General features: G+C 40.0%; 1 protein-coding gene across 5 annotated transcripts in view; it reads right to left on the reverse strand.

Annotated features, from left to right (window-relative positions):
* The window catches only part of HIVEP2 (HIVEP zinc finger 2), a 125,706-nt gene that overhangs the window by 19,442 nt on the left and 93,697 nt on the right, over positions 1–12,567 (reverse strand). For all 5 annotated transcript variants that reach the window (XM_048935042.1, XM_048935040.1, XM_048935039.1 and 2 more), the window contains 2 exons: positions 7,070–7,114; positions 147–5,772 (listed from right to left, as the gene is read on the reverse strand). In XM_048935042.1, the coding sequence (XP_048790999.1) occupies positions 147–5,561 (5,415 nt within the window). In that variant the 5' untranslated portion in view covers positions 5,562–5,772; positions 7,070–7,114. The remainder of the gene's footprint in view (positions 1–146; positions 5,773–7,069; positions 7,115–12,567) is intronic.

Consider the following 12,567-nt stretch of genomic DNA (forward strand, 5'->3'; position numbering starts at 1 on the left):
TGAGGCTCAGAAGTTGTCATGGGAAGATATCAAAGTTTGATTTCCCAACGGGAATTTTTTAAGTAATTAAACTGTATTTCATAGTTTACTTGGATTTTCTCAAATAAAGACATATTAATTTAATTTTATTGAAACCTCCTATTTACCTGAGCAAGTTGCTTCCATGCACTTGATGATGTCAGTTTACCAGCTCCAGGTCTATGCATAGCAGCCAGGGTGTAGATTTCTGTGGTGTTTTTTTGCTTGGACCTTAAAAGTGCTAATGTGGTCTTTGTACTTAGCCCAGATGGATTTGGGTTACATGAACTTATACACCATGAAGCGTAAACAGAAGATTTGAGAGTTGGTTGCTGAATGTAATTGGGTTTCGTATAGTTTAAGAAACACCAGCTCACAGTAGTAGTAGTGCGCAGACTTGGGAACTGAAGGATCTGCTGAAAATCCGCTACATCTGTCAGGAGAATAGTTGAGCCCGTGACTTTCCCACTGGTACTGGATGTCATCTGGACTAGCATCCCAAGAGGCAATTTTGGATGTTTCAGTTGGTCTTCTGGCTGAATTTCTCCTGGTGGCAATGAAGACCTTTGTGGACTCATGCTCATATCTGAGGCTGTTTCATCAACATCCAGTTCTTCTGGAGATTCTCTTCCTTCAGAAGGACCGCTGGATTTCTGTCCTGGTGATGTGGAATCAAAACTAGAAAGTTTCTCCCTGATTAGTGGGAAAGCATCAGCTGTTGGCACACTGACAGGTGGGAAATCTTGAGATGAAGAGGACGACAGTGGTGAAGAGGATGACACGGATGGCAGACTTTCTTTTGGCTCAGTAGCACAGCTCTGCCTTACTAGTTGAGGCTTCTGCATTCTTGGAAAATCTTTCTTTATATCTGAGTTAGTTAACTCAACTGCACTTAGCTCTTCAACTATCTGCCCATACATCTTTTCTTCTTTGACTCGTTTCTGCTGCTTGGTCTCCATGAAGAGCTCCAAGCTGCTGGCAGGTGAAAGCATCCGTTTGCTTCCACCCAAGGTAGAAGCCATGTCAGAACTGGAAGTTAAACAGAGAGGAATTGAGGACTCCAGTCCAAGTGATAGTGTCTGTGGCACTTTCCACAAAGGGTATTTTTCTAGCCCTCCACGTTGACCTAACATCTGAGCTATGTTAAATCCAATTCCATGCATTGTTGCACTAGTTACCAATGTTCTTTGAGAAACAGTCTCATCAACTTTACAAATTACAATTGCAGGACTGTTGCTCTGTCCAAGGATCTGGGAAATGCTTGTGTACATGACACTACCATAAGACGGCACATGGGTTTGAATCCTGACGGGAACAACTGTTCCTGGCAAAGGTTGTACTGATCCATCACTGGGGGAGTCAAAATCTGCCTGAAGATGCTGTTCAGAGGAGGTATCTGTTGGTTTAATGCTATGCTCTGACTGGTACTTAGCAAGAGTAATTTTTGAATACTGCCCAGATGTTCCTGAGTAATGCTGGTATGCTTGCTCTTTAGCATGCACATAATCAGCTGGTTTCTTTCCAATAAGCTCTGGAGCGTGTTCCAGGTGATAACTTGGAGGAATGTCTGTTTGGAAAGGTTGCTTGATGTAAGATTTCTGCAGCTGCTGTACAAAATGATGCTGGAAGTGTAGAGGTTCTGTGCATGACTGCCACAAGACTGGCTGCTGAGATGGTGGTAAATGAACCATGCAGACAGTTGGATAAGGGAACTGAAACAAGGTGCTATGAATAGAGGGAAATGGGACATTTTCCTGATGTGCAAATAGCTGCTGTTGCTCTGATGGATGTTTGTTAGAAATATAAGGTGCTTGTTGGATCAAAGGAGTCCTTAACATTTCTGGACTATCTGCAAGAAGAGCCTGTTGTTGGGCGAGGTGGGATGAGTTATTAGCAAGTGGAGCACAAGCGCCAACAGCCTGTTTTCCAGAGTCATCTACCTGAATGGGCTGAAGTACAGAGGAAGGCGAGTGATGCCAAGAAAGCTGGGAAGAGCGAAGACCAGCCTGTGCATGTTCCATCTGCTCCTGCTTTATACTTTGTTCTGTGCTCTGATCAGTTTGGGAAATCTCTGGGAAACCGCTAAAGGAAGCCTGGCGAACCAAGAAGCATTTCTTCCTTTCCCGTGATGGAGATAGAGCAGTAGTTGGTGTCCCAGCTGAAGAAGCATGAGACAGGTTCCCATAATCAAAGGATTTACTTCGAATCTCAGGGATTTCAGCAGCGTGAGGACAGGGCATCTGTTCAGATGAGCAACGTCTCATTTCCCTCTGATGGTGATGCCCAGGGACGGAAAGTGAGTAAGCACCAGCTGGAACTGTTAAAAACTCAGACTGTTTTCCAAACTCATCTTGTTTGGAAGGTGTGATGAACTTCACATTTTCTTCTCTTTCAAAGGACATTGAAAAACTTGAACTGTGGGACAAATTACTTTCCTGGCTAGGGCTGCGAGAAAGGCTTGTACCAGTGGACTCAAAACTGGAATCTCCAGAAGAGTGCTCCATGTCAGCCAGTCGTAAACGCTTCTTCTTGGGTGGGAGCTTTTCAGCTGGCAGTTGAGAAAGGGTTTCACTTCTCTGAGGCCACTGGAATTCTTCAGCTGGTCTCTCCTGCTCTTTGTTCTGCACTTCTTTATCTTTCTCCGGCTTATCCGGCTCCTCTGTGACACGAATTTCAGGTACCTGTATGTTGTGCTGGCGAACCAACCTGGGCTGCATATGATATGACTGAGGCTGCTGGGACGGAGACGGCTTATTGGTGTCAGTATTTTCTGTTTGTGGAGCTCGGTCTGGACTCATTGGGGAGTCACAAATCTCATTCTCACATGTTTCAGACGGTGAATAGATCTTATCTTGCTGGCATGCAATATGTTCTGTAGATTCAGACCTTTCAAATGAGTTTGGCCTGCTCAACGAATTTGTGTGCTGAATGACAGAAATGACATTTCCAGGGGGCTTTCTAGATAGTGATTCTGCAGTCTTTTCTTGCTCTGCAGTTAAGGCTGAGTCTTCCAGAGAAGCTGCTGGACTTCCAGACTGCAGGTAAGGCCTGCACATGTCAAAACGTTCTGCATGGCAATGGGCAGAATTGTCCAGACCTTGAAGGGAAAATCCACTCCTTGGCACATCCTGAATTTGGGATTTGGGATCAAAGTCCAAAGGCTGAATTCCTGCAGTGCTGCTAGTTGTACTGCTGCAAAGCATGGGACTGTCCTCTTCATCTCCAACACTCTCCTCTTTCCTTCGCTTTCTGTTTTCAAAAGTTCCAAGCATGGATGGCATCGCCTGAGATTGTCCAAGTGGATCAATGAAGTACTCTCCTCCCTTGTTTACTCCACCTAAGGATGGAGAGTCTCTGTAGTTCTGCTTCTGAGCTTCAAATTCTTCCCATTTTCTGTAGTGCTTTCCACTGGCATCATAGTCATAGAAGGTCTTGTCTCCCACTTTCTTCTCTTTTGAGGATGGTCCTTTGTCACCTGATATTTGTCTACTGGAAGAAATAATTATATTTTTCCCTGGTCTTCCATGGTAATCTGAATCTGAGTGCCCCTCCTGCACAGAGGGCAGTTCAAAGGCAGCCTGTCTTCTCAACATCCTTTGGTGGGATATTCCCACTGTGCCAGGGTAAAAAACATCATCAGAGCCAGTCATCTTCTCATCAAATGAATGGCTTCCTCTCAGAGATGGGGGAATACTTAAGCTGTTCGCAGAAGAGGTTGGCATGGAGTTACTTCTTATAAGAGGAGAAGAATCTACAGGGGGTTCAAGAAGGACAGGCACCTCACCCTGCTGACTGGCTTGGTACAGGTTGGATTCACTTTTGATGGGGGATGTGGCGTTCTGGGATTGTCTAGATTCTGCATTTCTGCCTTGATAAACTTGTGTAGATTTAATAGAGCTCAAATTACTGGAGTCAATGAGTTCTTCTTTATTTGGAGTCAGCTGAGAAATATGTTCCTCAAGCATTTTTATATCCAATCTGCTATTTAAGAGAGGTAATGGCTCTGCTTTGCCCTTTCTACCTATTAAACTATGTTCCTGATTTGTTGTGGCTACTGTTAGTGCTGTTCTTTGATTAATCCTATAAAACTTCCCAAAGATGATCTCCTCATAAGACTTTGCATTGGTATTTGGTGGGCTTATTTGTTGCTCAGCACTTTCTGAGCGGGAAAAGTAACCCGAGTCAGTGCTTCCTTTACTGTGTGGGCTCAGGAGGTTTAACGACTGCTCAGAATCTTGCCCTTTTTTCTCTGACAGTCTTAGTGCAAGTCGCTGCTTAACTGTGTGAGAGTCATCAGACTTAGTACTTAAGGATGGGTTTTGCAATATATCAGAGCCAATATAGGGTGAACTCTCACTGGGTAACTGAATTCCACTCTTAGGGATAATCAAAATGGGCACTTTCATTGGCCCCACCAAGGACTCTTCCATGGAGGAGTGAAAACTGCTCCTGCTAGCCATGTCCAGGGGGAGCTGTGGGACGGGGCTCAGTTTTTCAGACCCCTCCATTAGGAGTGAGGTCTCCTCATCAGTGTCTGTGCTCTGCTCACCATCTGAATGTATTTCAGCTTCCACATCAATGTAACTGGCATCTAGATCCAACTTAGAGACTGCTGACTCTGTGAAAGGTACCAACCCTGCTTTAATTGCATGAGCATGTGACTTTCTGTGCTTGTAGAGGTTGCTCTTTGTCTTGAAGGAGAAACCACAAGGAACACAAGGGTATGGTCGTTCCCCAGTATGAGACCTAATATGCTTTTTAAGTACACTGGGTTTGGCACAAGCCCTGTTACAGTAGGGACAAATGTACTTGCCAGGCTTTTTGGGTTTGTGCTCCTTCTTGTGAGCATCTTCTGATTGTTCTAAAGATTTCTGTGAATATTGGCTGTAAGTGGGGTTTAAGCTTGAAATCTTCTTCCTGGAGAAACCTCCACTATGGCTATGCATATGAAAAGGAAATAAGTCCTCTGAGGCAACTGATTGCAAGTGGCTAGGAAACTGCCATGGAGGGCCTTCCAAGCTCTGATGTGGCTTTATGTTGTGCAAGAAACCTTGTGGCAATGAATGCTGTGGGAAAGAAAGTGAATGTTGACATGAGTAAGGAGTTGGACGATGCTGTGGATATTGCTTCTCCGTGACTTGCTGTGCAGCTTCGTTTGATGATACCAGTTTCCCAGAACTAAAAAGTTGTGCTGATGCTGTGTTTCCAATTTGCTCGTGATCTATTTGTGGTTGCCTCTGTATTTCTTGATTGCCAAAAGTGCTCATCTTAATAACAGCTGAATGTTCTTGCCTCCATCTACTTGGTACTTTAGCAGTTTCTCCAGACCCTGAGGTAGCGTTTTGCCCTATAGCTGTATCCCCAGAGTCCATTTTGTTACACAAGGTCTTAAGTGCTAGTTCACTTGAAAGCTGTGCAGACTCATGGAGTGTGTCCAAAGCTGTGCTTTTTAAAGTTTTGTTGCTCCCATTTTTCCAGAGCTGTTGCAAGTTCACAGACTTTTCTTTCTCTTTGGAACTTTCTACGCAGTAGTCTATAGGCATTAGATTTGTGTCTGTATACTAATGTGATTATTATACAGTCCTGTTCATGGCATAAACTTTCTTAAGCAGTTTATTACACATTTGCAAAGGGTTATTATAGCATTTGGACATTTTCCATTATTATTAAACACTGAGATGCAGAATGACACAGAGATATTTGTGATCTATTAGAGCAAAATTCTCTTCATCTCTTCCATGGCGACACAGCTATCTGCAAGGAAAAAGTAAAAACAAAGAACCCCCCCCACAAATTAGTATAGTCAGGCAAAATAACATCAGTGCAATTGATTGCATTTTAATTGAGCCTTTCATTAAAAATATTAAGGTACTTAAGTAAATGTAACTACATTTCACAAAAGCCCATTTTGTGAGGAGATGCAGTAAAGACTGGCTCCAAAGATTTCACACAAGTGTAATCACTAGTCAATAAAACCCATAAGAAGAGAAAACAGAAATCTACCCTTCTCAAACTGAACAGTTTTGTAAGGCTTTCTGAGGTCTTAAAAGAGATGCGGCTTTCAGGAAGTCTGCCATCCAGTTTCAAAGCCCTTTCAGCAGACCATCGCTGAAAAGAGAGTCCTAACCCCATAGGTAGGAATTACCTTATCCAGTATTATTCACCTACAGTTCAGATATGCACTTAAAGTCGCCTGGCTTTCCTCCAAAGTCAGAGGAAGGCAAACAGTACTTCCAGAGGTGAAATCTTTCTATATCATGAGGGGTGCTTCACACATATGGGATGTGTATGTGTGTACATAAATATATATATGGCCATCCACTCTAGATAGGCTGTTTGTAACTCTTGCCTAGGCAGAAATTCTACCTGACTACCTTGGATAATACACCAATTTTTAAGACAGCTAAAGAGAGATACTACTTCTCAGCTTAGATCATGTAGCTCATTTTACAAGGAAGAGTTGATCCTTTTTTTAACTGCTTTTAATCAGTCAAAAGCTACACCAACTAAGTATTCTGATCACAGTAGTATTGATACCTTTCCACATCTTCATTTTCTGACCATTATATTAAATTTTAGTGAAAATGTCTTGCTAGAGGTAAAACACACATTGGAGAAACAAGCTGTGACTGTTTTTAAGTGACTTCAGTCTTTTAAGTTTCCACACTGAAACATTTCCATCTAGCTATGTATGAAGGTTTTATGCTTACATGCAATGTGATTCCAAAGTTCTATTACAAAGCAGAAAACTCAGCAGTATAAATTTCACAGACAAGTACAGCATTTGAATTTTTGAAGAACAACATAAGCTTCCATATTATCCGAAGAGGATATTTTATGGATGAAACAGTGGAAATTATAAAGACAGTCAAGATTTTGAAGAAGTGAGAAAAAAGGTTAAAAAAAACCCAACAACACAGTATTAGAGATACTGGAATATTTTTAATTCCTCCAGTGGAAAAACTGAATTGAGCTTGAAGAAATATTAGAGAAGTGCAGGAAAACTCAGAGGGAACGAAAATATATGCCTTTTTCTGGTAAAAACAATTACCTGCATCTTGTAGGCAGCTAATAGGCATGACTATCTTCAGATTTCCTGTAGAAAAAAAAATACAATCATAAGAAATTACTGATATTAAGTATAAACGCTGAAGAAAGTTTTCTATTATTTACAGTAAAGGCCTGAAAACTTCATTCATCCATCTCCTGGAAAAAATATTGCATCTCAGAGGTCTGAGCCAGTACCTTTTGCAGAATATGAGCATGAACCTTTTGAAGAGCCTTTTAAGGACAGCTTCTAAACTTGAGCACTCTAACCTTCTTGAATCTGTAGAAATAGAGATGCCCAATGCCACTCTTCATTCCTACACCCTTGCTAAGCCTGGATTATCCCTGAATCCTATTGACAAATCCCCTTTCAATAGCTCTTTCCAGCTAATACTTTCAGGCCTTCCAGGCTACTCATTAAATGTTTCAGGGACCAGGATGAAATCCCAGCCAAGTTGTCACCATGAAGGTACAAGACAAGTAGTGAAATGCAGTATCTCAATTCAGTTAATATCAGTGAGAGACGGCTCAAGAACATATGGCTGCCTCCTCAAAAGAGAAACCTACAAACCAAGTGCGTATTGAAAAGACTTCTGTATCTGCTGTAATTTGCCACCTGTCTGACCATCATCTGACTGCAGGATGATGCATTACAGAAAAGACCACACCCAAAAAAGAAGAACTGACTGGTGTCTGGCTTGGCTGAAGGATCAGTTTTCCCTTGCAGTACAAGGAGGATTCTCTCATGCAGTTTTCAACAAATCCAATTTCAAATTCAAAAACAGAATTTGTTTTGTTAAAAAAGGATGTTTGTTCAATTTGGATAACAAAAGCAATATTTATTAGTTTTCTTCAGAGGTTTTATTTAGGTCAAAATCTAGAGTACTTTCATTTATTTTAAGAAGAGATCTTTAGAAATACCTGAGGTATTATTAGTGGCAGAGGAAGGGATGTGGGTTAGTATAATAACCTCTGGTAAGACTGTGAGAAAAACAGCTAAAACACTTATTCCTTCTCCACTGAATAAAACCAACAGACGATAAAATAGTAAGATAAATAAAATAAGAAACTCATCAAAAGTAAAAAGATATTTTAGTTCTCTGTAATCACAGTAAGTGATTAATACTTTTACATAATAATATTTTCAAAGAACAAACGGATATTAGTTAAAGCCCCATCCATGAGGAGAGAAGAGAATCACTACTGTGCCACCCACTAGCAATCAAAAAGGACAAGGGGGAATGTTCCTATGCAAAAGAGCATAAAATTACTAGCTATCTTCAAATAAAAGTACTTTTTTTCCTTATTAGGCAATTTTGCAAATGGTGAAGAAAAAATTTCTAGAAGATGGAAACATCCTTTCACTTCCATGCTCCCACTGCCAAGAACATATTCAGAGAATAAATCTGCCAATCACAGAAACAAGACAGCAAGAGTTTTATTTGAACAAAAGATTATGCTAGTACACTTCCATCAATTCCAGTTCAGTTTCAGAGTTCAAGTTATTTGGTGATCCTTACTATTTTCAGAACATTCTGTATGATTTTTCAACCTACACTATGAAACAGGTACACACTAATTACAGGGATTATTGATGGCTTAAGTTTGGCCAACGTCTTTCTCCTGGGGAAAATAAATCCTTTACCAGAATCAACAAAGTCATTTCTGGTTTGGTTTGAACTGTTATCCACCCTGTGTCAAAGATGGTTTTAATATTATTTCTCTTTTTTTCCTAGGACTAAGTTTTACTGGAGAAATCCAACACACTGCAAAGCTAGTTTGCATTCTGTTTTTTTCCAGTCAAACTTTTATCTCATCTTCCTGCATCCACAGACTAACTTAAGCCAACAAGAGTCTTCCAAATTTCAACTGATTAATGTGTCTCCTTTGGATAACTCTGTAAATACACTTTTCAGTATTGCTCGTCATCAAGGATATATTCTTCAACAGACAGAAGCTCTCTATATTTCAGAAATTTCATATTTGAGAGTAGTGAACTAAGGACGAAAGTAGTGAACTAAGGATGATAAAAACGCACATTTTATTTAATGCTTTTTGGTGCCGTTTGGCTTCACTGCAGTGGCCGAGAGGAGCCCACCTATGGGACAGCGTGCACGAGCTACACTAAGCACATCGTTTGCCACCAGCTGCAAAGGCCTCCCTGGAACTGGCCCAAGCCAGGTTCCCATTGGAATGTGGCCCGGTGGCCAGATCTCCCACCACACTGACTGCACTATCTGCCTGCCTCAAACCAGGGCATTTCACTTCTCTGCAACTTTCAACACAAGGACATTACTGGGAAACTGGGAACTGTATTTATGTCAGATGGACCAACCAAATAAAGACGTTTAAAACTTTCTAGGAAGGAGAATTACTCTGTCATTTCTGTTCCTAATGTGCCTCTGAGCTAAGTACAACAGACACAGATCTGGTTGGCTACAGAGCTCCAGCTCCAGGATTTTTCCTTTTCCTTTTTTTTTTTTCTTCTTTTTTTTTTTTCAGATCATTAAAATGGTTACACTAAACAGCTTTAAAATAAAATTTGGCAAAATACAACTTTTACTACTTCTCAATTTGTAGCTCATGTTACAGCTCTTGCAAGTGAACAAATTGGAAGCTTATGTCTTCCCAGCTAAATCCTGAGTGCACCATACAGAATAAATATTGACTCTAGAGTAAGGAGTAAGGGTCAGATCCAGCCTTGCTTTAAATCTTTCCTGTCCATCTCTGCCAGCACAAAGCTGTCCTAAAACCACTGTAACTAGCCCCTGAGGAATTCATATTCTATAGGACACCAGTTAGTAGAGACAAGCTTCTGCAGCAGCTCCTATAAAATCCCTATGCTCACATAAAGACCTCTGCCAAGACCCTTATTAGCCAAGCTTAGTTTATGTCTGGGATGAGACCAGCAGCCAGTCAGCCTTACAAAGGAAGCAGACCACCTCTGAGCTATTCCACACCTGCAAGTGAGAATGAAACTGACTTGGCCTTTTGGGAAGAAGAAGAGCATACCTTTGGCTTGCCATCCTATCCCATGTTTCCTTCTGCTCCACTAATGATATACCCACAGAGCTGTCTGGTAAGGACAGTGCAGTGAAGAAAAAAGAAAAAAAAAAAGATTAAAAAGTAAAGGCTTGGGAACCCTACCAGAATACAGATTTGTAGTTTCTTCTACCTAGGTGAAGTTACAATGAGCTCAATCTGCAAAAGAGCTTTCCACCAGTAGTAGGTGTGCATCTCTGAGCAAAGGATTTGACCAAAAAAAACCAGACAAACACACATTTATCTTTCTGTACAAGGTCACAAATTCATCTGTGGGCTGAGTTTTCTTGTGCGGTGTAGCAAGGTAACAAAAGGACTGCAGTCTTGGGTATACTTTGACATTTTGCACAAATGAAGTAAAGATAATTGAATACTAGTTTTTTTTTATACTGTTTGACACCACACTTGACAATCTCATCAAGATGTAAAATCATTTTCTTCAGTCTTCGACCTGCACTTACTAAAAAGATAAGGAAAAAGAAACACTTCTTCTATTACCCAGCTTTGTAAAAAGGCCATCCAGAGAGATTCTCTTCATATTTTCAGATCCTTAGCCAGAGGTCCCTTCTGACTGTGGTTTTGTAGCTTGCCTTCTACCTGTCAATTTAAACACCTCTAGGAATGACTGTAAATTCCTCTGTCAACCACTGGCACTTGGCAAAATCTTGCTTTACTGAGGAATGTAAAGATGCCTGTACTTTAGCTGCAGCAATATGAGACTTATATTTACACACATAGTTCCATGGCAGCCCTTTTAGAACAGGTTAGGTGCATTTATTTTCATCTACTACTTTCTATATTGAAATCACTACTACCTCTTCACACTTAAAGACACTACTCTGACTTGTTCATTTAATTCCATCTCAGATATTCTGCCTGCCCTCTGGATTTCAGCATTTTATTGAATATATTGCCATTTTCCAAAATTAGACAGAAAATCAGAGTTCTTAAAATACCCTGAAACATTTAGAATAACACACATTTTTAAATTCGGGCAGGTGAATGACTATTTACAATATTTGTTAAACATCATTTAAAAGTACTATTAAAAATTAAAAAAAATACTGCTCAGCAAGTACACTGTGAATTTATTATTAAATATTCAAAGAAACTGCACTAAAATTGCTTGAAAAGAAACTATAGTGCACAACCTGTTACTCATTTCTATGTTAGATTTCTAAATTTAATTTCTAAATACTCGTGCTCATGAATTCCCTGAGAATTCAGGAGCTGAAGAGACTGGCTCTGAAGGTTCAGTTACAAAAGCATAAAGTGCAGGACACATGGCTCTATGAAACTGCACATTAATTTCAGGCTTATATTCTCAAGTTTCTATGAACACACAATCTGTGTCACTGGTACTTGCTGTCTCCAGGGGATGGGATCTGTGCATGTAAATCTAGAAGCAGTATAAAATCTCAAATGCTGATTTGTGTTTGCACTAAATCTTGCTTTTAAGGAATATCCTATAATACTTGAAGTTGAGAAACAGTATACAATAGCACTTTTTAGTTAATTGTAGTAGCATTGATTATTTCATTCATATGAAGGCTTTACCTTGCTCATCTTCACATTGCTATATAACCCTTCTGTGGCTACCTTACTGAAAACTCAGGCATCAAGCAAGAGACTTTCATTTGATTTCAGGGTGCTTTGGCCATATATAAGATATGACTTGGAGTGACTAACAGGAGACAAATTATTTCAACAGCAAGTCAAAGCAAGAGCCAAATGCTGTTCTACATTATCCTAGTATTAATATGAATCAATGAGCATCAAATTCAAGGACATAATGCCAGACTTATTCCTCATAAAAACAGAATCAGATATTGCTTAGGTTTAAACTTTATCATCCTACACACTAAATATCTGAGGTTATTTATTACAAACTGAAAATAAACTAATCTAACACCTCTAAGATGTCCACAGAGAAGCTCATAATACACACTGCAATACATTTTCAATTACATATTAGTAAGAAAACAGATTTTCTGTAAGAGATGCTGGCTTTTGTCCTAAATGCTCAGAGCACAGCTGAACTCACTTATTGCTGTGTTAAGTATCTCAAATGTAATTTCAAATTGCCACTTTCTATTGAAAAATGGCACTCCAAAAAAACTTAAAATTCAAGTTGAGTGTATATTTTAAGAAGCCACAGAAGAACCCTACAGCAGAAATGCCTTAACACTGACCTTTTCACTGTAATGACACAGATTGCTCGCTTAAGAACATCGCTATTTCCTGTTTCAGCATCATACATAATGTACACATTACTACCGGATGGAAAAAATGTATAAAAAAAGCTTTCACATTGCCAAAGTCCTGAACTGAACACAGACTTATTTCCACAGGATGACTATAAAAAAAAATGGGGAGTAGGGGAGGGCAGGGAGAGAAAAAAAAAAAAAAAAAGCTATACAGGAGCCAAATTCATCTTAAACACTTCTTTTATATTTGCAA

The sequence above is a fragment of the Lagopus muta genome, chromosome 2, assembly GCF_023343835.1.
Source record: "Lagopus muta isolate bLagMut1 chromosome 2, bLagMut1 primary, whole genome shotgun sequence".
In the NCBI taxonomy this organism is placed as follows: domain Eukaryota; kingdom Metazoa; phylum Chordata; class Aves; order Galliformes; family Phasianidae; genus Lagopus; species Lagopus muta.